General features: G+C 52.0%; 8 protein-coding genes across 8 annotated transcripts; 2 read left to right on the top strand and 6 right to left on the bottom strand.

Annotated features, from left to right (window-relative positions):
- Positions 1-371: 371 nt before the first annotated feature.
- H6S33_006149 (uncharacterized protein) lies at positions 372-1,345 on the top strand (the record flags this gene model as incomplete). The annotated part of the gene is made up of 2 exons (XM_044837573.1): positions 372-654; positions 726-1,345. The coding sequence occupies 2 exons, from the start codon at positions 372-374 to the stop codon at positions 1,343-1,345; spliced, it is 903 nt and encodes a 300-aa protein (XP_044699458.1).
- Positions 1,346-2,875: 1,530 nt separating this feature from the next.
- Positions 2,876-3,430, bottom strand: H6S33_006148 (uncharacterized protein; the record flags this gene model as incomplete). Its single annotated transcript, XM_044837572.1, has 1 exon — positions 2,876-3,430. The coding sequence occupies one exon, from the start codon at positions 3,428-3,430 to the stop codon at positions 2,876-2,878; it is 555 nt and encodes a 184-aa protein (XP_044699457.1).
- A 1,944-nt stretch (positions 3,431-5,374) lies between these two features.
- Positions 5,375-5,716, bottom strand: H6S33_006147 (uncharacterized protein; the record flags this gene model as incomplete). Its single annotated transcript, XM_044837571.1, has 1 exon — positions 5,375-5,716. One exon carries the CDS (start codon positions 5,714-5,716, stop codon positions 5,375-5,377), a length of 342 nt encoding a protein of 113 aa, XP_044699456.1.
- A 156-nt stretch (positions 5,717-5,872) lies between these two features.
- Positions 5,873-6,253, bottom strand: H6S33_006146 (uncharacterized protein; the record flags this gene model as incomplete). Its single annotated transcript, XM_044837570.1, has 3 exons — positions 5,873-5,986; positions 6,069-6,153; positions 6,237-6,253. 3 exons carry the CDS (start codon positions 6,251-6,253, stop codon positions 5,873-5,875), a joined length of 216 nt encoding a protein of 71 aa, XP_044699455.1.
- A 718-nt stretch (positions 6,254-6,971) lies between these two features.
- H6S33_006145 (uncharacterized protein) lies at positions 6,972-7,418 on the bottom strand (the record flags this gene model as incomplete). The annotated part of the gene is made up of 1 exon (XM_044837568.1): positions 6,972-7,418. The coding sequence occupies one exon, from the start codon at positions 7,416-7,418 to the stop codon at positions 6,972-6,974; it is 447 nt and encodes a 148-aa protein (XP_044699454.1).
- A 1,496-nt stretch (positions 7,419-8,914) lies between these two features.
- H6S33_006144 (uncharacterized protein) lies at positions 8,915-9,640 on the bottom strand (the record flags this gene model as incomplete). Its single annotated transcript, XM_044837567.1, has 3 exons — positions 8,915-9,308; positions 9,376-9,495; positions 9,570-9,640. 3 exons carry the CDS (start codon positions 9,638-9,640, stop codon positions 8,915-8,917), a joined length of 585 nt encoding a protein of 194 aa, XP_044699453.1.
- A 1,877-nt stretch (positions 9,641-11,517) lies between these two features.
- H6S33_006143 (uncharacterized protein) lies at positions 11,518-17,148 on the top strand (the record flags this gene model as incomplete). Its single annotated transcript, XM_044837566.1, has 5 exons — positions 11,518-11,578; positions 11,659-11,719; positions 12,296-14,481; positions 14,566-15,427; positions 15,552-17,148. The coding sequence occupies 5 exons, from the start codon at positions 11,518-11,520 to the stop codon at positions 17,146-17,148; spliced, it is 4,767 nt and encodes a 1,588-aa protein (XP_044699452.1).
- A 1,564-nt stretch (positions 17,149-18,712) lies between these two features.
- Positions 18,713-21,965, bottom strand: H6S33_006142 (uncharacterized protein; the record flags this gene model as incomplete). The annotated part of the gene is made up of 7 exons (XM_044837565.1): positions 18,713-19,013; positions 19,867-20,343; positions 20,408-20,675; positions 20,735-20,945; positions 21,033-21,652; positions 21,705-21,809; positions 21,863-21,965. The coding sequence occupies 7 exons, from the start codon at positions 21,963-21,965 to the stop codon at positions 18,713-18,715; spliced, it is 2,085 nt and encodes a 694-aa protein (XP_044699451.1).
- Between the last annotated feature and the right edge of the window lie 2,695 nt (positions 21,966-24,660).

The raw sequence follows: 24,660 nt of genomic DNA, 5'->3' as shown, positions 1-24,660 counted from the left end.
TCACTACCAGATAGCGCCAGTTTCAGCTGCCAGTCCAGGTAGCAGCGACTAGACCAAGTAAGTCAATTTCCGTTCATGTACGGCTATGGGACGGACAGAAATAGATTCAACTTATCTAGAGTACCGTACCAGTTCTATCATCTATCATAGGTTTGGCCCGCCCAAAGTAGACCTGGTTGCAGTCTCATATGTAATTGGACACTGTTATCCTCAATGGGCTCCAGCTAGAAGAGTAGGTGGTGGTGGACTCTAGATCTGCTGATTCAGACTGGCAATAGGAGAGATGCACACACAAATCCTTGGCTGCATGCATTCCTTCTCACCCCAAAAAAACCCGTGTTTACCTGAACAACTCTGACTTGACCTTCACCATGGCCGACGCTGACAACGATTCGAATTCGACCGTTGAGCTCCACCGTGACGACGATTTGGCCCTTGATCTAGCGCCCTTCGAGAGCCGTAATAGAGGCGCTAGGGGCCATTCGAACACCTCTCTCCTGCCCCAGGAAAGCTACGACTACGATAGTATTGACAGCATCCAGCTACCGTTTCTTGCCGATTCCATAAGACAAGATGCTTTTTATCATTTCGAGCGCATCAAAGAATTGGAGCCACCAAGAAACCCTGATAGTGGGAGTGGTAGCGAGAGCTCCGGTTGTTACCCACTACCCCACCTTCTTGATGAATGTTGCGAACAAAAGAGAACATTATTAACAAACAGATAGTTAGCGGGTCTATGATTCATGTTGAATCCTACGAAACGATGGAGGCGGATCGCCTTCGCGGTTTAACAATATTTCGGGATCTATTGCTGGCCGACCTCACAAGCCTGCTTAACAAGATCCAGGAACTAGAACATAAGCTTCTAGGAAGGAAACAACAATATCAGATGTTTGACCTCATCCCCCACGAGTTATTGACAGAAACAGAGCGCGCAACTATACTAACGCACATGCGCGCACCATTTAGAACCAGGAGGATACATTGTGGACTAGGTCTTGGGCTTGTGGGGATGAGTGCTCGTTGGTTCAAACCGCTCATCTTGACATCATCCTACGACCATTATTTCCAGAGCTATAGGTCAGAGATTAGAAGGATTTGCACTATCTTCGCCGCGATTGGCGTATACACCTTGTACGCGTTACATTCTGCGCATAGGTATAAAAAAGCCGTGGCCTCTACTTCTAATATGAGAAAGGAAATAGCTAGATTTGTCCGCCGGGTTGAGGGGAAGGAACCTTTGGTTGATAAGGATATCGAGTGTTTGAAGGGAGCAAAATGGGATCAGGTGCCGTGGAAAGAGGTGGAGACTGAGCCCTCGTGGAAATTGATGTCGGGTTTATAATTATACACTTTTGACAGTAAATATATGTAACGATAAAACAGAACCAGACACAAAAACTACGTAGCTAGACTCAACGCGAAGCTGATCTCAACTCGAAGCAGTACACACTAAACACATTAAACTAACGCAGATCATGCCTACTACCCTGCGAGCCAATATATCGTGCTTTGGTCAGTGGTGAATTGAATTTCGCTCTTTGTCGGGCTGAGTTGGTTTCACGACCATCCGTATGCCCTTTGGCGTTCAGGCCAAATCCTCATGTGTTACCGAAGCGTATGCTGTCTCATTGAGTTTATGCATCGCCTTAGCACATCTACATACTCTCAATCATCACCAACCAAACTAACCTATCACTCTCCACATCCGAGCTGATCACCATGATACAAACACAATTCGCCGCCCACTCGGAACACCCTCTCAATCCAGGACTCCATGCAGCCACCCCCTCTCCCGCTCGGCCATAATCAAGGCTTGTGATACTTGTGATATCGCTTACGCGGGAACTAGCCGGCACCATTTCCCGAGTGATGTTTCATGAGCCGTTGTCCCCGGCCATGCAGCACGCTAACGCTAACCTTAATTCTGTTCTCCTCCCTGTTGGTCTCTTGCTACGACGACCGACTCCTCGATTGCAACGGGACCTTTTCACAACTTCTGCTCTGCTCAAACGTAACGGTGCGGGAGAAGTTCATGCATCATCCTGGCACCGTCCCGTATGTGATGGGCGGATAGGCACTATTACGACTTGCTCCTGAGACTGAGTGATAATCCTTGAATCGGACCGCGGGGCCCTTTGCCTAAATTCTATGGAAGAAAAAAAAAAAAAAAATAAAGTACACGGGTACGTGAGCTAGCAGAATTTTGAGGCCCTAGTTATTTTTTTTGATAATTGATAATGATATCGGTTATAGTAGCCGATTCTCCAATTGACCGCCGACGGTAAAATGGAAAGGAAGAAAGAAGAAAAAAAGAAAAGAAAAAAAATATCTACAATGAAAGACTTTTTAAGGACAGGTCGCAATACCGCCAGTTAGAAGATGGCGGCTGCAAAAAAAGGGAGGGTTTAGAAAGACACAAAAGAAAAGTAAAAAAGAACGCTCAGGTTTTTTCGTGCACACAAGGAAAGGAAAAGCAAAAACTCCCCAACACCAAAGGAAAGAAAAAGAAAAATGATAAATTGTACAAATGGAGACTCAGAGACATCAAATTCTCCGTGGCGCAATTGGTTAGCGCGTCCGACTGTTAGAATTCACTCCCCCAGGAGTTGTTCTTCGGTATCGGGAGGTTGGAAGTTCAAGCCTTCCCGGGGAAGATTTTTTTGCTCTCGCTCGCTTTTTTATCCGGTAGGGGGTGTTCGTTGCAAAGGTCGGGGGGGGGAAGGCTTGGCTTGGCTTGCTAATTGAATAGCGTGTGGTATTTTTCCATTTGTGACCTGAACCAAACAATGATCATTAGCGTTGTACAAACAAATAATAGGGTACAATGATTCCAAATAATAGTAGCAATTCCCAAAGGAGTTAAAAGGGCAACTCACAAGTTCGCGCGCTTGCACTCTTTCTCCACAAAATATCTCATCCACCCCTGACAGCTCCCCTCAATCAGCTCTGTCACCTTCGTCTTTCCACCCTCCACCTCCTCAAACGTCCTCAGCTTCCATATAAACACGCCCTGCTTCTCCGCGACACTCTCATAGAGGCAGCACCGTCCCTCCCAGTCGGCCGTCTGCGAGCCGCGGACGGTGACCTTGTTCTTGAACAGGCCCTTCATGAACGGCACCTTCTCCTCGAGCACGAAGGTCGTGCGCTCGAGGCCGCTCTGTGCGGCGGCCGCCGAGGCGGGCAGCGAGGAGGTACCGCGCGCGGTGGACAGCAGCCCCGGCGAGATGGAGATGCTGCGCGTTTCGCCGGTCGTGAAGGTTGTGCATAGCTCTGAGAGGCGGGCGACGGTCTCGAGGTTGCTGCCGGAGGTGAGAACGGGGAAGACGGTGGTGAGTGGGTGCGGGAGGACGACGCTGTTTGTGGAGGTGAAGTTTGCGATGGGGATTTCGGGGGCTGGTGGGGGTGTTTTGGAGTCGGTGACTGTCATTGTTGCGGGTGGGGTGGGGGGAGGTGAGGTGGGTGGGTGGTGAGGTGGATTGAGGTGCTGAGGGTGCCTGTGAGGGAGCTGTAATGACTGACAGGCGGGCTTATACTAGACAGATAGCTACAGACTGGACTGATAGACTGGCAGGAAAGTAACGAGCAGAGGAAAGAAGGAAGAGAATCGAAAGTAGGGAAACCGATATCTAAGTAAAAACAGCCCTCGACTCATTATTTCACTAGCTACTACTCTACAAGCCATAGCCATGGTTCCCGGGCCTTCGGCGCCCCCCCTGACTTGGGTCGGGGGCCCGTCCCCGACGAGGTTAGTTCGACCCGGCCGCCCACACTCTCCTCCCACCCCTCCACCACCGCCCCCCCCCCCCCCATTCTCAGCGCCGGTAGATCATGCAGGAGATCTTGAGTGAGGGAGGGGAGGGGACGTGGTTTCGGGAGGGCCCGACGGTGTGAATTCTCCGGGAAGTGGGTTTTTTTTGGGGGGTCGAGTGCGAGGCTGTGAGTGGGATGGATTGGGGGGGGGGGAGGATTGGCTCATGTGGTAGGTCATGTAGTATGTAGTAGTAGTAGGTGGTAGCAGTAGTGGTAATGGTAGGCTCGTGGTAGGCTCGTGGTAGTAGCTAGAGTACATGTAGTGTTGTGCTTCAATCGGTACCTGCATATAGAGGCTAGCTGTTTCTGGATGTTGCGGGCTTACGAGGGTAGAGTGCTAACCAAGTTAGATAGAGTACGAGTACGGCAGTCTACCCTACTGCGGTACCCTCCTCTGCTCTACAATCTCGATAGCCCGCAACCCACTCTACTCGTCCCATGCCCATACCTACATGTGCCCTCTACTACATACCCTACCTACCCTCACTCCCACTCTTCTCCCCTCCTGCATCCCTCCATCCCCACCACCACCACACGCGCAAGCGAAATGAAATGAGGCCGCAATCTTAGTCCCACTCCTACATCAAACCTTGGCTAAGCGTAAGCCTCACACATGCACACTAAACCCTCAATCTGTGAACCCTCCCCAACGGTCCCAGCGACGGTATGAACCAAGATCACTTGCACACCCACACCCTTTGCTTTTCTCTCTGGTTTTTTTATTTTTCTTTGTGACGAGGGGATAACGTAACCTGCAAGCGAGCCCAGTGGGTGGAAATTACATTGACTCGCAGCTTAACTGTAGAGCAGAGATAGCTGTGTAGAGCTGGAATTCAAGGGCCCAGCGCTATGCACAAACCGCTTCGTGAACTGTCTGCAGGTAGAGTAGGAGGAGTACTGATGGACGGATCCCGGGTACGGGAAATGAGCGGTGCCTGCCAAGATCGAGGCGGAGGGAAAGAAGAGAGAAGAAACCTTTGACGGCAGACAATCTAGGGGGGTTTGGTTTAGTCTGGTTAGGGGATGGATGGAATTGAAAGACAGTCGGTCAATTTCGCTCGTTCGGTCGGGTAAATAGGATGTAGATATCTATGTCTATCATGTGTATGGCACTGGTTCAGAATTATATTTGGGTGTGTGTGATAGGCGATGCGGTTTCTGACCTCTACCTAGGTAGAGTACAACTTTGACGGGCGATCTCCCCAAGTGACGGGACCCGGTTTAACCTTCCTGGAGGCCAGTTGGAAATGGGAAGGAACCCGGTGCCATGTATGATGCCTCTAGCTCTCCGTTTAATCTATCTTTGTATTTTAACCTAACTGTATGAGTTCTACTCTCTGCCTGCGAAGCTCGAGCTTCTTCTTCTTCTTCTTCTTCTTTTCCTTCGTCTGCATTACATGCGCAGCGAGCTAGCTATAGCGAGCTTCGGCGACCAAACGAAGGTTTGAAATCAAGATCTTGTCATTCCATGTAGAGTTGCAATTGCTCTCTCTCACTCTATCATCATGCTCTCACTCTATCATCATGATCAGCTTGATCACCTACCTACCTACTTACCTACCTACCCACCTACTCTACCTACTCTACCTGTTTCCTCGCGGACCAGAAACCTGGCAAGTTGCTCCAGCCTCTGCCTCAGCCCAAAGACATATCTGATCAGCGCGGATCTCTCCCCCTGATACATTGTGTAGCACTCCACAAAGCCATCGGCGAACCCATGATCGTGAGACTTTGGGGTAAACATGAATCTGTCCCTCCATAGCCTGCACGGGGCGAACAAATGAGACTCAAAGAGGACGTGGTACAGTCGCTGGTTCTGCACCGCACAGAACTCGATCTGGTACTCGAGAAATTCGATTTGCTGTTTCATATGTATAATAGTGTGGGCGTTGCAGTTTGCCATTTCGGTTTTGGTTTTTGATTACTTGGTGCTAGCTAAGCTTGTTAGTTGGTTTGAATTGAGGTCGGTGGTTAAATATGCTCGCTAGCTTGAAGTTGTAGAGATAATCCGGCAAGGGCACTCTTATATATGTCAGACCCTGCAGCGGAGCAGAAGCCGTCAGTCAAACCCTTGAAAAGCTACGCATCTTTCAAGGTGTGTGTGTTCATGATAGATAGGAATAATCGCCGGAAGGTTGAAATCCTTATTTCGTACACAGGTGCATAACGCGTACTTCTCCCCGTTGACCCGGGGCGGGCATGCACACCATCAGCGCAACAAAATTGACGAAGAGCACGGGCTCGCAATTACGTACCCAAATTTGACTTTCATATGCGTCCCGAACTAACCCCCGGGCCCCTACCGGTGCCCGGCAGAGATATTGCGGTACCGAGTGGGTACTAATGGGGACGTTTCCTAACGCTTAGCCTTCCTAGCTAGGGGACCCTGAAGTTGCTCTATCTTCTCGGGTGTGTGTATGTACCTTTTGCGAGGTACCATCACGCACCGTTAATTGAGAGATCCTTCTTGTTTAGGGCTTCGGTGAGTTTTGCTTTGCTCTAGAATACCGCTAACTAAACGTCGGGGCTGTCGATCTAATCCTCGCACCAAGAATTACCGAGCGGCGCTACAGGTCAACGGCGGCACTTGCACTATCCTATCTATACCAAAGAGAGGCAGGATCAATCCCAATGGCAGGTGCAGGGAGAATTGGAATTGGATGGTTGCGGTCTTCGCCTGAACGTTAGTGCCATGTAGTATGGGCTTGTATTTTTGATGATCATGGCCAGGCAGGTATCACGAACCTCGAGAATTTATTATCCATTAGCACATTCTGTACCTCGGAGTGCAAGCAGGCAATCCAATTACCGCATATTGATGCGTGCTTTTCGCAAGATATCTGTGCCAGATTATTCGTTGTTTAAGATAGAGAGCGGGTGAGCCGGAAGTGTGGCTTATATTATGGAAGGGCCCAAATCTCTCTCGAAGCTGCCTGCTGTGGCCGGATACATACCCGTTGCCTTGGTCACTGGGACTTTGATATGTACCGAGATTCTTTTTTCACTACCGGCCCTAGGGTAACTATTCTTTTATTAATTCGATCAATCAATTGCCTACCAATCAACTCAAGCCAGCAGTAATAATCCAACTGATTAGTTGAGAGACAGGAATCACATCAAGCCTTCTGAAAGCGGTTCCTAAATGAAGTGCTCATTAATCAAGCATTCAACCTCGACTCCTCCTCCAACGCAGCCTGAATCTCCATATACTCACTCTTAAGCACCCCCCTATACCTCTCTAACGCTTCTCTCTGTCCTATATACCACTCACAGTTCCTTATAATCCACCTAGGGATCTCCCTCTCCTCCTCCCTGAGCTGCTCCTGCTCTCTTTGAATTGCTTGCAGTTCACTAGTCTCCCTGGCGGACAGGTGGCCAGATTGCAGCCTTTCCTGGAGGCCAGCATAGGAGCGGTAGTCTATGAAGTTGTCCAATAACCGCTCCTGCAAGCCCATAAAGGTGCTGTAGGGGTTGCGCTCGTCGTCGAGGTGCAACACGAGGAGGGTGATGTTGCTTTGAGTTGCGCAGAACTTGATCTTGTAGGCGAGGACGGAGAGGTGGTGCTCGAGGTGGGTGATTATGTGGGCGTTGTGGTTGGTGTTCATGTTTGCGAGTGGGTGTAAGTTAGTGGTTGATATATAATATGCTTGGTGTGTTGGTTATGAGTAAGTTACTTGTAATTGCAGTTGATGTGCTTTCTGTAGTGTACCATAGGTGATGCTTTATATGAGCGATTGTTGGACCTACCTTGTGATCTTGAGTGTTTTGGATTTCATCTTGAAACAGTTGTATGTCGGTATATATGATTCAATATAGCAAGCAGGCATTGTATCTACATGTCAAGATGACAGATAGTAGTTGGTCGTTGGTTGGACAACCTTCAAGAGCTAGCCCCTTGGTCTCACTGTATAATACGTACAGCAAAGACGTTGACATTGTAGCAGTTCTGTTGTCCGCAACATAGAGAGAATTGCGCGATCTAATCAAACAAGAAGAGTAGGAAACACCGTCCTTTTACACCGACAAGTAACCACATATCATTTGGACAACACATTTTAAACATTGTCCAATACTAACAAATATCCACATATTACAAGTACTGTCCGTAAGAATAAGTGTGTATAGCAAGGTCCGCCAAACTAACATACATACATGTACCCAAATAGAGATCGTTAGTGCGGGCCTGCTCGTACTCGATGTTTAGCTAGATGTTAGCGGTTACAATTACAACCCGGTACAACCCAGTTTCATTATCACAAATGCTGACCCCTCAAAAAAAGCAAATTTTTATGTGGCTTTACTAACAGATCCTGTTATCTCTCTTATCAAATAATAGATCTCCCATACAAATCTAATTCCTCTATTATGGGGGGGTCGATCAGCATGCCAACTTAAGGGATAAACAACGCATGCACAGCGAAACAAGTGCTCACCGCGCCTGGCGAAACCGTCTTGAAGCACACCGCAAGGGTTATTGGTACATATATGTACAGATTTCTTTAATTTCAAATCTGCGGATAAAAGTGAGGTACAGGCGCCCTTCACACGACATCACACGACATCACTCGTTTTTTCTTTTTCTCCTGCGCGCATGCAAGGCTTCTCCGATCCGGCGCATTGAATGACGTTGCGGTGATGGGACTCCTTACTTGCAACTTGTTCTTTAGACAGCAAAGCAAGCAAAACAAATAAACAAAGCTCCTATATGGTAAAAAAAATCAAAATATACATTGCCAATATTTTATATCCTTATCTACTTGCGAATTGACTTTGACTACGTTAAAAAATAAGTAAGTAGCAATAAGCTGACAGCACGGCCGTACCAGGGCTCCAAAAAAAGAAGGACAAACCAAAACCAAAACCAAAAGAAAAGAGAGTAAAGGGAGCCTCCCAAGTGTAAAAGTAATTTCAATCGTTACCACCCATCCACCCACCCACCATCCATTCATCAGTCCGTCTCATAAACAAACGAAACCAAAAAAGCCAAAGCGCCATTATAAACTACGACCAAAAAGAGAGCTCCATATCCGAGTCGTTTTTACGTTTTTACGTTTTCCCATCTCTCAATCCCCCATTACCCCATATATCCCTCTCTCTCCCTTTAAGTCTTCCCTACATGCGCCTGCGGCGGCGGCCCCGGCGGCGGCATACTATAATAATCGCTCTCCCTGGTCTCACCGGTACTATGATGGGTCACGCCTCCCATTCCCGGCGGCGATCCCGGCGGCGGGGGATAATACGGCTGCTGCTGCTGCGTAAACGGGGACGAGGCGGGCGGCATGTTCGGGCTGGGCGTATACGGTGGCGCGGGGGCAGTCGGGGGCGCGTAGTACTGCGTGTACTGCGGGTTATTGGGGTCGTAGGGCTGCGGCTGGCCGTACTGTGTGAACTGCGTGCCGTTGGGGTTGGTGTTGGGGTTGTTGGGGCGGAAGGGCATCCAGGCGGTGCCGTAGTAGGGTTGGAGGCCGCGGCGGCGGCGGCGGCGTGTTATGCAACTGTGGGGGGGGGAATGTTAGCTTTGAGACTTGGGTTTGGGGGGCAATTGGGAGGGGGAGGGCTTACGCGCAGAGCAAGAAGAGGATGAGGAAGGCAATTATGATGCCCGCGATGAAGATCCAGCGGCCCCAAGAGTACCAGTTGGAGTAGCAGTCATCGTAGTTTGAGTAGTAACGTCCGTTACAGCTACATTGAAAGGGTTGTTAGTCCTATCCGATCTGTAGAAGCAGACGATGAAGGTGAGGTGGGGTTTAGCGTACTAATAGGTGTTATCGTAAGCGTTATCATACGTCGACTGTCGACTCTTCAGATGTTGGACCACGTCCTCCATCCTTGTTCGTGAGAGTGTGAGTGATAGAGTATGAACAAGACAATCAAGATCAGGAATCGATAAGATGCAGCTCGCTGATTGCTATCTTTATCTCTCTCTAAGTCAAAATGTTTAAATGCAGAAAAAAAAAAAAGATTCCAAGTGTAAAAGCAGCGTGCCTGTTGTTCAAGAGATGTTTTCAACAGAAGGGAAGGGGAAAGTGAGGGTGCTTTTGTGTTGGCAGAACCTGTGGCCCGAACAAGCCAATGCTCGTCGTACATGTCTGGGATAGGCAAGAGAGTGGTTTTCGTGACAACCCTTCCATCCTCTTCCTTCCAGTATCCATCCATATCCATCCATCCTATCCACCCACCTACCCACCTACCCACCCACCCATCCTTCCTTCCTCCATCAACCAAGCAAGCGAGGCGGTGCGATGACGCGTAAACGGCGTCAGCCATTCCGTCTTGGCCTGCTTGGTACCTGGGCGCGGATCACACTACCAACATACGGGTTTAGGTTTTGTTTTGTTTTGTTTTACCAAACGTCATTCCCGGAAAGGTCAGTCCCCATCCTGACCTGAACAAAAAATCCGGACGGAGTATTTGCTGGAACTGGCTTCCTTTTTTGCTTCTTCACAAAAAAAGTGCTGTTTAAAAATGGTATGTGCAGTCTCGGAGATATTCCACGGACCATCTTTTCACGGCGCAGTGGACCGGTCCCCGTGTGTGCTGCTCCCGCCGATTCGAGGGAACTTGATGGCATCACGGGATCGTAAGTATGGGCAGGTAACAAGACAACAGATACTCTCTACATACCAGATCCAGAGTTGCGAACGACCGAACGGCCTCCGCAACCGGATACGAACACACAAATTCCCTCAAGTCTCAAGACTTTTTTGTCTGTCCAAGACAAAGCACTTAAGCAGCACAGCACCGCCCGCAACAATTTGTCAAGACCGAACTCTAGCCTAAATCACTGTCTTGGGAGGAGAGAGGAGAAGGAGCAGGAGGCTTGTATGTAGGTAGATTTGTCATCACCAATATTATCATCAGACCCTTGACGACAAGCCGGGCCCTTAGAGGTGCGCAGCAAACAGCAGTTAGTTCAAAAATCCAAATCACCAGTCAACAGTGAGACGGCGACATCTCCGCCTTGAACCCTCCATTCCTCCCAGAATTAAAGCTTACCATGTATCATATAGCCAGACAGCCCAGCGTTCTCAGGGCCCCAGGTGGAGTACTCTAAAGTAAGGACCGGTTCGTACGAACGAGTTGATCCGTTCCGTATGTCATGATCCATGATCATCGAGTCCTGACAATGCCTTGTACCTCCACGCACGCTCCTGACAAGATCTTACATATATCCCTCCTCTCAGAGAACTGAGAACCTCCAGTTCCCAATACCCCCAGCCAGAACCAAGCCACCTGTATCGCGACCGTTACAAAAGAACGGACCCCAGTAGGTAGATCTAGAATAGCTACATACATGTATCCAGCTAGTTAGAGCCCAGACACAGTGCGCTGTCCATGTTACATGTAGCTCCCACAGGGTCCAACAGTATCAGAACAGGATCGTCCACGTAAACCCCCACTCCCCCACCCACCAAGTGAGTGACCCTGCACCACACAAGTTGCACTCCAGCCAGCCCACCGCAGTACCGGCGACCGCACCACCAACACCCCCGGTAGATCTTACCCGGACGCCCACCCACTGCACCTCCACAACCCTAACCCACCACCTGCAAGCCACTTTACGCGTCTCATCTCGTCCCGCGCGTTCTGCAAGTCATCCGCTCCGCTGCCTTCCCCTTCGCTCCCGCACGTGTTTCGCGCGATCTCTACATGATACCATCCATACATACATAAATAGCAAGCCACTTAAGAATTACCTTCAGAATGTCGCATCACCACCGCGCAGACGAGAAGGCGAGGAAGCTGGCGAGGAAGCTGGAGTCCCGTATGTTGGCCGTAGTTGTAACTACATGTAGTTGTATGGTTATTGGTAGTGGGGAGCTGACAGGTGAGGTACATGTGTAGATGATTTCACGAACGAGGATGGCGACGAGTATGGGGCGTCGGAGTTTGGGGGGTTGAAAGAGTGAGTCCACGATCCTGACTACGGCTGCGATGCAACGCCGTGAGAGATATTGCGTGTTGGGCCATTTTGAAAAGCCTCTCTCAGCACCATATAAACTGGGTTTTCTGGTCTGTCCACTAGTAGCTCCTTTGTGCTCCCGGCTGAGGTCTACGGTGGTGGAGCTGCACCGACGCCGACACCCCGTAGTATGGATTATCGGGCATCACCAGATCTCAACCGGTAGTAGGAAAGGAGCTCGACGGACTGAAAAACCTGGCTAGTAGCTAGTGGGAGCTTTAAAAGCCGTGTGGAGGTGAATATGTGGAGCTTGAAGAGCCATATGGACTTTAAGGCCATCTGGATTTCTAAGAATTATCTATATGGATTTTGAGGAATTATGGATCTTCAAGCTCCGTATATATGGATTTACAATATCAACATGAACCCTCAGATACCCACATAGATCCCCAGACCCCACATATCCCCCAGAACCCCACATATCAAAAACCTACTAACACCCCCCCCCCCCTTCCACAGCTACAAATCCCGCAAACGCCGCAAACTACACAACCAATCCACACACCTACACTCCACCAGCCCCGCCACTTCCCCCCGCCTCTTCCACAACCTCACCATCCACATCACCGGCCACACCGTGCCCCCCGCCCGGGAACTTAGAACCCTAATCACCACCCACGGCGGCCTCTTCGCGCCGCACCTCGACGGCAAGACCACCGTCACACACATCGTGGCCGCCAACCTGCCGCACAAGAAGCGGCAGGAGCTGGCAAGGTACCGCGTGGTGAGGCCCGAGTGGATCGTGGATAGTGTGGCCGCGGGCAAGGTGCGGCCGTGGGGCGAGTATCGGCTGCTGGAGACGCCGGGGCAAGCGAAGTTGGCGGTTGGGAGTCCGAGTGGTAGTGGTAGTGCTGGGGCGGCGAGTCAGAAGACAGATGGGGCCGCTGGTGTGAAACGAGAGGCCGGGTGGCCGGCGAGCTCGTTGTCAAGAAGTATGACGATCCCCGCCTCCGACGGCGAAGAAGAGCTCGACTCCGACGTCGACGAAGAAGCACCACTCCCACCCCCAAACACCGCCATTCCAAACCCCATCCCCGCCACCGGCACACCCACGCCCGCCGCCTCCACACCCAAACACGCCCCCATCTCCACCATCAACGGCACGCCCCTCTGGTCCGCCGACAGCATCATCGGGCGCCGCACGCACCGGCGCCAGACGCAATACTGGATCCGCTGGACCGGCTACCCCGACGCCGAGGCCACCTGGGAGTCCGAGCGGTACCTCCTGCGCGACATCGGCAAAGCGGGGCTAGCGGAGCTGGTGCAGGAGTGGCGCGGGAAGCCGCAGCGGCGGGTTGGCCGCGCGGAGGTGCTGCGCGAGGTGCAGAGGGAGGTGCTGATGGCGTTTACGGTGGCCCGGGAGGGGTTTCCGAGGGACTATGGGGTGGGGGAGGTGGACGCGGCGTTCGCGGGGGAGGAGGGGGTGGTGAAGTCGGAGCCGGAGCTGGCGCCGGAAAAGACAGCTCCAGAAGAGCCGGAAAAGACAGCCCCAGAAGAGCTACCCGAAGACCCGTACCGCGAGATACGCGATAGCCTCTCGCCGCACAACCTCATGTCCAAAGAAGACGAGCTCGCGCTCCTCCAGGGCTCCATCTTCAGCGACGGCAGCCTCTCCGCCGCCCAAGAGCCGGCCACAGACGGCACTCCCACGCCCTGGCAGAACCCGGTAGCCTCGGACACGCCGTCGGTGCCGAACAAGAGCTCGCCTGCTGCCTTTGTACATCTGCAGTCGTCTATACCGCCCTTCAGCGGCGCCAATGTAGTGCCAGCGGCCACGCCAACGCCCGCAGCGGCGGTCGAGAAGGCCGCAGAAACACCAACCCAGAGCTCCGGGTCCGTGCAGGTGTCGCGGAGCTTCGACTACGGGTCGCCGGTCGACTTTGGGGCGCTGGTTTCTGGGCAGGAGGCGTTGGGGGCGGTGTCGGAAGAGGCGTCGGAAGAGGAGGGTGTGCCGGTGAGTTTCGATTTTGGCACGCCGGTGGACTTTGGGGATGGGGATGTCGGGGTGCTTACGCAGGCGGATCCGGTGGCTGAGGTTATGAGTGGGGATGTGGTGATGAGTGGGGATGTGGTGAGTGGGGATGTTGTAGGTGGGTGGATTGAGGATCTGATAGGGAAGGAGAGTATGCCTGAGGAGATGACTGAGGATCTGATAGTGAAGGAGAGTATGCCTGATGAAATCGTGGATTTGGTGAGTGAGGAGGAGGAGAGTACTCCCCGTAATACAGATTCTGTTGAAATTGTGGACGAAGCTGTAGCTGGTGAGATTGAGGGTGTTTTTACTGCAGACTATGATGAGTCCCCCGGTGATATACAGATGTCGCAGGCGGAGTTCCTGACGCCCAGAGAGGAGCTCGAGGAGTATGACGCCCGTATATACGACGACCCCGATGCCTCGCCTTCGCATTCCGCAGCTGTAGGGTCTCCTGAGCGGGAGTTATCAGAGCATCTATCACCAGATCAGAACTCTCCCAGTATCCCCGGGCCCGAAGAAGAACCCGATATCTCAGAACCCGAAGAAGAGCAAGAAGTAGATGTAGAGCCACCGCCCGGCCAGGCCACAAAAGATTCCTCCCCCCAGCAGCCCTCCCAGGAGCTCATGGCCGCGTTCCTCTCCAAGCCCGGAATCCGCTCGCAGACGGTCCTCGACCCAAATTTCCTACACAGCTACTTCTCGCACAGCCGTCTGCACCATCTAAGTACCTGTAAGCACCCCGCCCCCCCCCCCCCCCCCCTCTTCTATCAAACATGAATTCAAGAAGTAAAAACTTACCTCTATCATTTCCCAGGGAAATCCAAAATCCGCCTCGACCTCGCCCCGCACCTCCACACGCTCACTCCCAAGAAGCAGCGGCCACGCCACTACATCCTGCACGCCGACCTCGACAGCTTCTTCGCCTCCGTCTCCCTCCTCACCCGGCCCGACCTCTGCACCAAGCCCGTCGCCATCGCGCACGGCGCGCACGACAGCACCGGCGGCTCCGAGATCGCCGCCTGCAACTACCCCGCGCGGTCCTTCGGGCTCAAGGCCGGCATGTGGCTGTCGCGCGCCAAGGCGCTGTGCCCCGAGCTCACCGTGCTGCGGTACGAGTTCGCCAAGTACGAGGAGGCAAGCCGCGCGTTCTACGGGGTTGCGAAGCGCGTGGGTGCGGAGCGGATACACGCGGGCAGTGTGGACGAGGTGCTGCTGGACGTGAGTAATCTCGTGTGCGACGTCGGGTTAGGGAGCGTCGCGGAGGAGGAGGAGGAGCACCGGGCGCTGCAGATCGCGGAGGGGGTGCGGCGGGATGTGCGGGCCGCGACGGGGGGGCTGGAGGTGTCGGTCGGCATCGGGGGGAACATTCTCCTCGCGGGGCTGGCGCTGCGGCGGGCGAAGCCGGCGGGGGTGTATCTTGTGCGTGCTGCGGAGGTTGCGGCATTCCTGGACGGGGTGGAGGTCGGGGAGCTGCCGGGCGTGGGGCCGAGCGTGGTGGGGCGGGTTGTGGGCGCGGTGGGGACGGGGCGGGTGGCCGAGATCAGGGCCGTGCCGAGGGAGCGGCTGAGCGCCGTGCTGGGGGAGAAGACGGGGCTGATGCTGTGGCAGTATTGCCGTGGCGTGGACGGGCGCGTTGTGGGCGAGGTGGCGGTGCGGAAGAGCCTGTCGGTGGATGTGTAAGTCATGGCCTCTCACTCGGCGTTTGTTAGCCACTTCCCCCTCTTCCCCCTCTTCCCAGCTCGTCACACCCAATCACTCGCCCCCTCACTCGCCCCCTCACTCCGAACTAACCTCCACCAGCAACTGGGGCGTCCGCTTCGAGACCCCCGCCCAGTCAGAGCACTTCCTGCACCAACTCTCCGCCGAGGTCTCTGCCCGCCTCCACTCGGAGCGCCTGCACGGCCGCCACCTCGCCCTCACAATCAAGCAGCGCTCCCCCCACGCACCCTTCAAGCCCGCCAAGCACCTCGGCCACGGCGAGTGCACCACCCTCTCCCGCAGTACGCTCCTCCCCGCGCCCACCGCCTCCGCCCCCACAATCGGCAACGCCGCCATCGCGATGCTCCGCGCCATGAAGATACCCGCCTGGGAGCTGCGCGGGCTAGGGCTCACTCTGACGAAGCTGCAGGCTGTGGGCACGGGTGCGGGTGCGGGGGGCGGGCAGGGGCTGCTAAAGTTCGCCAAAGCCGAGCCGGCGCCGTCGAAGAACGAGGCGAAGGCGGTGAATGTACCGCCGTGGGACCGCCCGCTGCCGAAAGCGTATAGCCGCCCGAAGCCGGCGTCGCTGCTGGATACATTCCTCAAGAAGCCAGCAAAGACGCCAACCCAGCCCGAGCCCCAGCCCGAGCCGGCGACGCCCGGCTCGCAGTCGCAGTTCGAGATACCGGAAGATATCGACGAGTCTGTGATCCCGTTCCTGCCGGCGTCGCTGCAGGCGCGGATCCGCGAGAAGCAGCGCCTCCAGGCCCTGCAGAACCAGGCCCAAGCCGCAGCAGAACCCGCAGAGGCGGAGCAGGAGGAGGAAGAGAAAGAGGATGGGGATGGGGATCCATTAAGCCAGCCGCCCAACTCGCAGGACGACATCACAGTGTGGCGCGCCCTCCCCGCCGACATCCGCGCATTGCTCCGCTCCGAACACGTCGCGGAACAGGCCCGTCTCTCTGCCGCCACCTCCGCCGTTGCATCTGCAAACCCCTCACCGCGCAAAGAGAAAGAAAAAGAGCGCGAAAAAGAAAAGGAGAAACGCCAAACGCACCTCCCACACACACCCCGCAAGCCCCACCTCCCCCGCCTCCCCTGGGAGCGCTCCACACCCACGCCTTCTCCCGCCACCACACCCAGTAGAAACCACCCAGCAGCAATCGCAGGCCCCTCCCACAACCCCAACCCGCACCCGCACCCGCACGGCCCCATCCTCGACGCCCGCGGCACCGACGTCTCCCCATGGCTCTTCACCACGGGCGGCATCTCCCCCTCCTACTTCCACGCGCTGCCCCCGCCCGACCAGCAACACACCATCGCCATCGCCACGCGCACCCACAACGCCCATCTGGCCACTCAAGCCGCGCGGTCACGTCGCGCCGCGGCCTCCGCGCTGCGCCTGGCCGGGGCGCTGCGGCTGGAACCGCGGCCGCGGGTCGAGGTGCTGGACGACGGGACGCGCGTGGGGACGCTGGAGGAGGTGAAGGAGTTTGCGCGGCGGGTGGTGGCGGGGCGGGATGTGGAGGGGGTGAGGGTGCTGGGGGAGGTGTTGGGGGGGATGGCGGCGGAGGGGGCGGTGGCGGATGTGGAGGAGGTTGTGAGGCTTGTGGGGGTGTTGGCGGGGGAGGAGGGGGGGTGGGAGGGGATTGTGGGGAGGTTGGAGGGGGTTGTGGGGGGCCGGTTGGGGGGTGTGTAGGGGGAGGGAGAGGGGTGCCTGGTTGGCTGTTTTTTTTTTTTTTTTTTTTTTTTGGTTGGGGTGGCGGTGGAAAAGGTGCTGCTGTGATCATTGTCAGTAGTTAGTAGTGACCAGTAATGCCTGTAACAATTAGTAGAAAGACCTATCCTGTTTTAGGCATAACCCAACCAACCCCCTACCCCGGTAGTTAGCTAGTACTTTAGCCATTAGTTGTAGCCACCAGTCCATAATAATCCAAAAGCTACTATTACCAATTACCAAACCAACTGCAGCGAGCGGGCCATTTCTACCCCGCGTAATTACGTCCTTGGCGTGTAGTGGTTGTGTGACGGGGCGCTCTTGGATGCAGTGGTAGTGGCTAGGTAGCTAGACTGGCTGGGTGGGGGCGAGTGAGGCCCTATGAAGCACTTTTGCTCTAGCCAGGGAGACCTAGATGTTTGGCTGTGTGGGATGGTTACTCAGTGCTGGTTTAATTTATCAACTAGGTGCCGCTGATGACGGCGAGGATGGGAGGGGAAAGTGTAGTACTTTGAACCTTCTCTCCAATTTACCGTTCATTGATTTGTGAGCATGAGCCGTGCTCGTATGGGCTGCTAGCTGGTTCTTTATCGAAGCCGCGGAGGTATGCATGATGCAAGGGAGGGTAGATCGAGTATTGGTTCCTGGTGGTTTATTTGGTATCTGGACGTGGTGGGGCAGGTATTTTTTTTTGGCTTTTGTAGCTCCTTGCAAGAAGATGAAGTGTGGCGAATAACTAATTGTATTGATGATGAGAAGAAGGCCTCTCTATATATCTCTCTCTCTCTCTCTCTCTCTACAGCCACTCAGCAAAAGTGTTTGTGATCCAGCTTTTATGTCAGTGAGCAGTGAGTGTGGCGCACCTGTGACGTTGATGTTGTTTTAATGGAGAGATTCAAAATAATGAAAAAAAATATATATATAATATAGTTTGTGACTACATATAAAAGAAGATCAAGTAGGTCATTGATCTTATTCTTCATTGATTCCGGGCCCCATTGGTCACTGGGAAGGTTTTCTCTTAATTGGGGGTTCTTAATGGTCCGCCACGGTTGCATACATATAGAGAAATGTCTCACTCCGAAATCAGAATCACAAACTCTTTTTCAGAGTGGCTGTATGTCTGTTCGGTCTACATTGTATAGTTATACGCCAGTAAGGAAGACCGACGGACGGCTCGTTGGGACTGGTGGGCAGCTAGCTTGCTGCAGGGACGGGATGGTACTTGTATGGGGTACCAGACTACGTATACGTGTGGTGTGTGTGTGTGCGTTTACAATCTTCCCCAGCACGCAGTTTCCTCCAACAAGTTCTGTTTGTGTAGTGGTCTATGCCTCCGGTTTAGGAAACTTATGACGACAGCGGATACCGGGTTCGAATCCCGCTTAGATCCACTATACAAACAATTGTTTTTTTTTTTTTTTCCTTCTCTTTTACCTCAGTTCTATATATTGTTGAAATGGATCCATCCCGCACACCTGTGTGTACTTTACCGGGGGGAGTAAAATTAAGGTTTCGTGGGTTAGGGTTAGGCACTTGGCAGATATCAAGCCGCCTGCGCCTGCTCATCGACTCCATCACCTCTACCATCTCCGTACCATCTACCCCGCCCTCCCACCGTCTCCGTGCCATCTACCCCGCCCGCCTCCCCGCCCTGAGCATCAGAGTTATCATCAAAATATGCGCTAATGAGAGAATTGAACACTAGCAGCGACCTGGCACCAAATCTAGCAGCAAATCGAGCGCTAAGTCCAGCACTAAATCCAGCACCAAATCGAGCACTAAATGGAGCATCAAATCCAGCACCAAATACAGCATCGAATAGAGCACCAAATCGAGCACCAAATCTACCCAATTCAGCGAATTAGGTCGATAGACAGGCAGGCAGGCAGGGTAGCCATCGATGTACAGCGGTGGGTAATAAGTGATGGAACGGGCTGAGACACAGTGATACCTACCGACAGTAAACCGATCCACGCCACACTTATTAGGAGATAAATACATTCGACACAAAACTTTATAGCCTCCATTCCTGACCCACTCTATCTTAGTAGTGCCGAGAGTCAATCTTCATATACTATCACTCGACGCCGAGCCTTAGTAGTGCGAGACAAGCTTTTAGCTAAACTCGTTCAGGCCATCCGCAGGGGGGGGGATTAATTAGTTTTTGTGTTCCAGGAAATAAAATAAGAAAGCATGTGCGCCAGGTAGCGAGATCTACCCCTGGCCACGGTTTGTGCGGGCTAGGAGATTATTTTGCGTCCCTTGCATGCAGTCCTTGGCTATCTAGCTAGTCGGTCGATCGCCCCACATGACAAGAGCTTTTTGTGGGACGCAGATTAGCACCGAGGTTTCTGCCAGCCAGATATCAAGCACCCGGGTCCAGAGATCCGGAGGAAGGAGGAGTTATGCAAGTATGTATATGTGGGCGCCTAAACCAGAATACCAGTTCTGATTTCCCCCGATTAAAGATAATTATCTTCCCGAACATTAACTAATAGTTATTACGTTTCTATTGCTAAAGCGCTCAGAAATCACCAAGCCAAAATCCGCATTACGCATAAGCAGAGATTCATCCCTTCCTGATCCCCCTTCCTGATCCCTTCCCCCAGATCTCCCCCACCAATCCTCCAGATAAAAATACAACAGTCCCTCCTCCCCCTAAAAAAATAAAACAAGAATAACATTCCACTCCATCACTTACTAGCCCCCGGCTCTCTCTGCGGCGCAGATTCACCCGGCAGCTCCAGCGGCGGATGTGTCGATATGCCACCAGGCATTTCCGCCAGCGGTAGATTATCCTCACGGAACGCTGCGTCACCCTGCAGCTCGTGGTTCACCTTCAGTGTTCCGTCCTTCTCGTATAATGATTGGCTTCCTGCCTCAATTGCAGGGTCTCCAGCAGTGTATGCCGGCGCTGGCTGCTGGCGACGGCGGCGACGGAGGAAAAAGAGACCTGCGCCGAGCAAAGCGATGCCTGCAAGGCCGCCAATAACGCCGCCAGCGATGGCTCCAGTGTTCGACGACGAAGACGATGATGATGATGTGTCAACGGGTGCACCAGTTGCGGTGCCGGTGGCGGATGTTTGCCCGTCGGAGGAGTTTGGGAAGAGGGAGTAGAGCGCGGCGTCCTGGAAGCCGGAGGTTGGAGCTATTAGTTTTGCGCTGCCATTTCCGCTGTGTGGTTTGTTAGTGTAGTCCTTGTTGTGTACAGGCGTTTGGGGTGCAGGAAGAAACTCACTTTCCGCCGATAACGTCGGTGATGCGTCTTGGAACCTGATAAGGCGCAGCGTCTGCGAAGAAGGTAGGGCCCCATTCTGTTGTCGACATGTCATAGAACCCTACGCTTCTATATTCCCAATCACAGTTGTCTGTCCATCTTCCTTCTTGGGAACCACCAACCGTGATCATTTGGCGGTTTCCGGCGAGATGACATTTCATCCCGTAACGATAAGCAGTGCCGGAGTAGATCTTTGTCCATGTGAAGGATGGTATACTAAGTACGTGAACTATAATGAGAGAGCTGTCAGTCACTTGAATTATTAGTTGTCAATTTAGTAGAACTTACTGTCATCATAGTAGTCGCCACTGGTACCGCGTCCGCCGTGCATGTAAATGTTATGACTGGATCCGTCTGGTGCAGAGGCAACTACTAGGCAGAAATCAACCCTCGCAGCCGGAACATCACCAGTTGCCCTCTGTGAATACCACGTCCCGTCCGGTGTGCTCTCATTATAAAGTGATGCAACATCAAATATCTCAACTTGCGCCATCGAAACCTAGAGATTACCCCCAACTGTAAGCCCTGCCATCATCTAAAGAGATGGTCGACCTAAAGAACCGTGTAGAGTAGACATAAAACCTACCAAAGTACCATACTCCTGTGCATCCTCATATTCCGCCCCCTTCTCTCCTCCACCCATCAAAACCAATATCCCCCTTTCCCCAACTCCTGGAATATAAACCATCTCTCCTCTAACCCTCGCCAAGTCGCTGACTGCAGATGTTGAAAGATTCTTGGCTTCGCCAGTATTGAAATCCAAAACTATCATCCCCTTCAAAAACTTTACTGTGGTATACAAGTCTTTCGACTCAGACGACGTCCCATTATCCTGCTCTCCATTGAACCAAAATCCGAGCCCCAGCTCACTTGCCTCTGCGCTCGCACCGGATGCTGGCCTAATCAAAGTAGTATCACCGGTCGTGTTCTCATGCGCCCAGTTACCAGTATTAAGCTCATACGACCATAATGCATACTGGTTTGAAGTAGGGCGCTGGAAGCCATCCCATGAACTATTAAGTGATGAATCCACTGTTCCACCGTAGGTATAAAGCTTAGTATCATTTGAGGGGCCGGCATAGAATGCGCCACGGGAGAGGTTAGGAGGTGTTTCGCTGCTGGCGGTTTTTTGGATTAGTGAGATGGGAGAACTAGAGTTTCGCCAGTTCCAAGTTGCTGTCAAGTCCATCCTGATAACGTATTGATCTATTCTCGTCAGAAGATGTGATTAGTAATGTATAGGGGACATTTGACTTACTGATGCCATATGATAGATTCCCGTACTTCTCTCCAGTAGTGCTATTGACATTGCTGTACGATTGGAGTCCGCCATTAATATACAAGACTTCATCCCTAATAACCGCTACGCAAGTCAATAACCAGCAAAACAACCAATATCCGGTGTAGAACACTTACACGAATGCCATATCCTCCTGCAGAAATTCACAATTGGATCGGTTTGAACTTGGGCATCAACTACCAAAGCCAAAAACCCGAGCAGAAGAATCCCACGATACATCTTTTCACGTCCGGGTCCAAAAGTGTGGTAGCGAAATCAGAAGGAAAGAAGCGAAAATCTGTAAAGGCCCGGGGCACTACCGAGTAGAAGTAGAAGCAGCGGGGGTGGCAAGTAATAATAGTAGTGGAACCCCGAAACCTAGCTATTTTGCTTATTTATCAACATGGACACACCCCTTTGGCCGCGGGGGGCAGGGACAAGGTTGTGACTTGTCTTAATCAAAGTCTAGGCTATTAGTATGTTGATAGTCTATTTAGACCCTATGCGGCGATTCATTTTCCTCTCCCTCCCTGCAGTTGCAGTCTTTAAAACACCCCTTATGGGTGCGGCGTGACACCTATGAGCCCTGACGGAATGTCAAAGAGAAAAGCTTAACGATTGATTAACGGAACGTTGGTGCAATCAATGTTACTTCGAACCGCCATGCTAGAGGAGCTCAATAACTCAGCCCTGGGTCCTAATCCAGTAGAGGCCTGTCCTGGATCAAACATTATTATGTGTGGGTGCTCGTCTTCTTCAAGATCAACCTATGCGCGGCAGTCTGAATACCCCAAGTGGTCTGCCTGCTGATCATTAAATCCCCGCATCTTATTGTGCTTATGAACGTTTTCAGCGGGCGCCAGTAAAACCAATCGAAGAATAGAGCGTTTTGGCAACGGCACTTTTCCAAATTTCTAGGTCAAATTTTGAGTTCTTGGCTCTGCGCCGCTAGAAGCGATTCCGTTGCTTCTTTGGTGTGAAATCGCAGCAGATCCTGGAAGATCGACTTGTAAATGCTTGTAGTAGCGTAGAGCCAAGAACTCAAATTTTGACCTAGAAATTTGGAAAAGGGCGGTTGCCAAAAGCTCTAATTTAATCGTCTAGAATTGCACTAATACGCCTCCCAACTCTAATCGTTAATTTGACGATGGGCTTGCCTTTACATTCTTCATGCCGAGACATGGGAGTCATCAATGTGCCGGCATGACCAAGATGGCAAACCGTAGGCGGTGCTCAAGGTGTGATCGAAAATATCTGTTAATCAGCCGATGTGGGGGTTACATAAGGGGTTCCGGGAAATGATCAACATCACAGATGTTGCTCAATGTCCACATAGGAACATGTCTGAGCCCTGTCAGATACACAGATGCGGTATAGTATACGTATGTGACGGCTATAACCAATGAGTAATCCTCTGCAGCCGCCCCCAAGTAATCCAAAACCTTCTTTCAGCCCCATGGCCCCACGTTAAAGACTCCGGGGGTGTAAGTGTTTTTATTCGTGGACACTGGGCCACAGGCGTTGGAGGACAACTAGGGGGATTTCAGCCAATTAAAAAGAGCTTGGCTGCTCTGTTTTCTCTTTTTGGTCCGTGAACGACAGTCTTGAGCTCATCTCCGTCCTGTGCTACGTACAATCAACAACCGATAGCGATTCATGATGATGCATAGTGTTTAGAGTGCATGATTACAGTCGCAACTCGATATGCCGGAACTCAATACACCGGATCCCTTGCTGTCCCGTACGAGATCCTCTGAGAATATTATTTTTCCTACTGCAAAATCAATCTGCTATCCCGGATTTTTTGCTATCCCGTACGAAATCCTTAGAATCTTGGCAATCCGGCATATCGAGTTGCGACTGTACTCGACCAATTCCCACACCAGTAAGCCGAATAGGCAATCTGCAATCAAGAGGCAGTCTCATAAAGAATCTACTTAAGAGCGCGCCGGTTCATTAAATAGAGCCGTTTATGTGTCTCAAATCAACCCGCTCAAGTTCGATATCGATCTTAGGTTACTCAATGCCTATTGACAAATATTTAGCCCTTCCCCCCGGTGCATGTAATCCTGGTAACCGGTTATTTGCAATTTAATAAAAACCTTCTTCTTATTAATATATAATTTCACGGAAAGGGTTAATTCGAAATAGCAGCTTCATGCATGGGTTTGGTTGGTCCTTAAAGCTTCTGGGAGGCTATTTTGATGGCTGCATGTACAGAAAATCTGAGCCAATTATCTAAGCACTAGTTAATCTAAACGCCTGGATAGTATACTAGGCTCGAGTCTGAATCGTTCAGGTGAATAACCTCCTATATCGATCCATTCAGTTGTGGATAGACTTCCTACGAACTCTGTAGTTCTAAATAGCTATCTTTCTCGGAGAGGCATTCTACCGTTGGCTTCAGGCTCACCCGGGGTTCTCGGGCAATGAGTTTGGTACTGTGATGAAGCTTATAATGGCACCAGTGAGACGGGAGGTTTGCTTCATCGCAACACGTCACACTCTTCTGAAAGTACGTATGCTTGTGGCGAGCTTGATCGCAAAGGCCGTCATCTTTCCTATCTTTTCCGGACCTCATGGTTGAAGCTTCCTTCCTTTCATGCAGGTATCCAATTGGACACTTGTAGGGTAAACCTTTTCAAAACCACATGCACACGTTGTGATCTTGATACAACAGATGCTCCAATCATGCCAGCCCACGGTCTGAATCCATAATCATGTCACGTAAGGCTATGGTTTGCATTCTGCTACATGTCTTATCTGAAAATTGATCAGTATTTGTTCTAGAGGACCCGAGTTATCATGATTCTCACCGTCGATAGGAACGATATGTTCTAGAGAGGCAATAAAGGTCAAAGAATCTCTTAAGCAAGTTCCATCAGTTACGCCAGCTTTCGGGGTTAACTTATCAAAGTGAACCATCTCTGGAACA

The sequence above is a fragment of the Morchella sextelata genome (assembly GCF_020137385.1).
Source record: "Morchella sextelata strain SCLS chromosome Unknown scls_2, whole genome shotgun sequence".
NCBI classification, from domain to species: domain Eukaryota; kingdom Fungi; phylum Ascomycota; class Pezizomycetes; order Pezizales; family Morchellaceae; genus Morchella; species Morchella sextelata.
The sequence above is the reverse complement of the archived record's forward strand: the minus strand, read 5'-3'. Positions and strand labels throughout refer to the sequence as shown.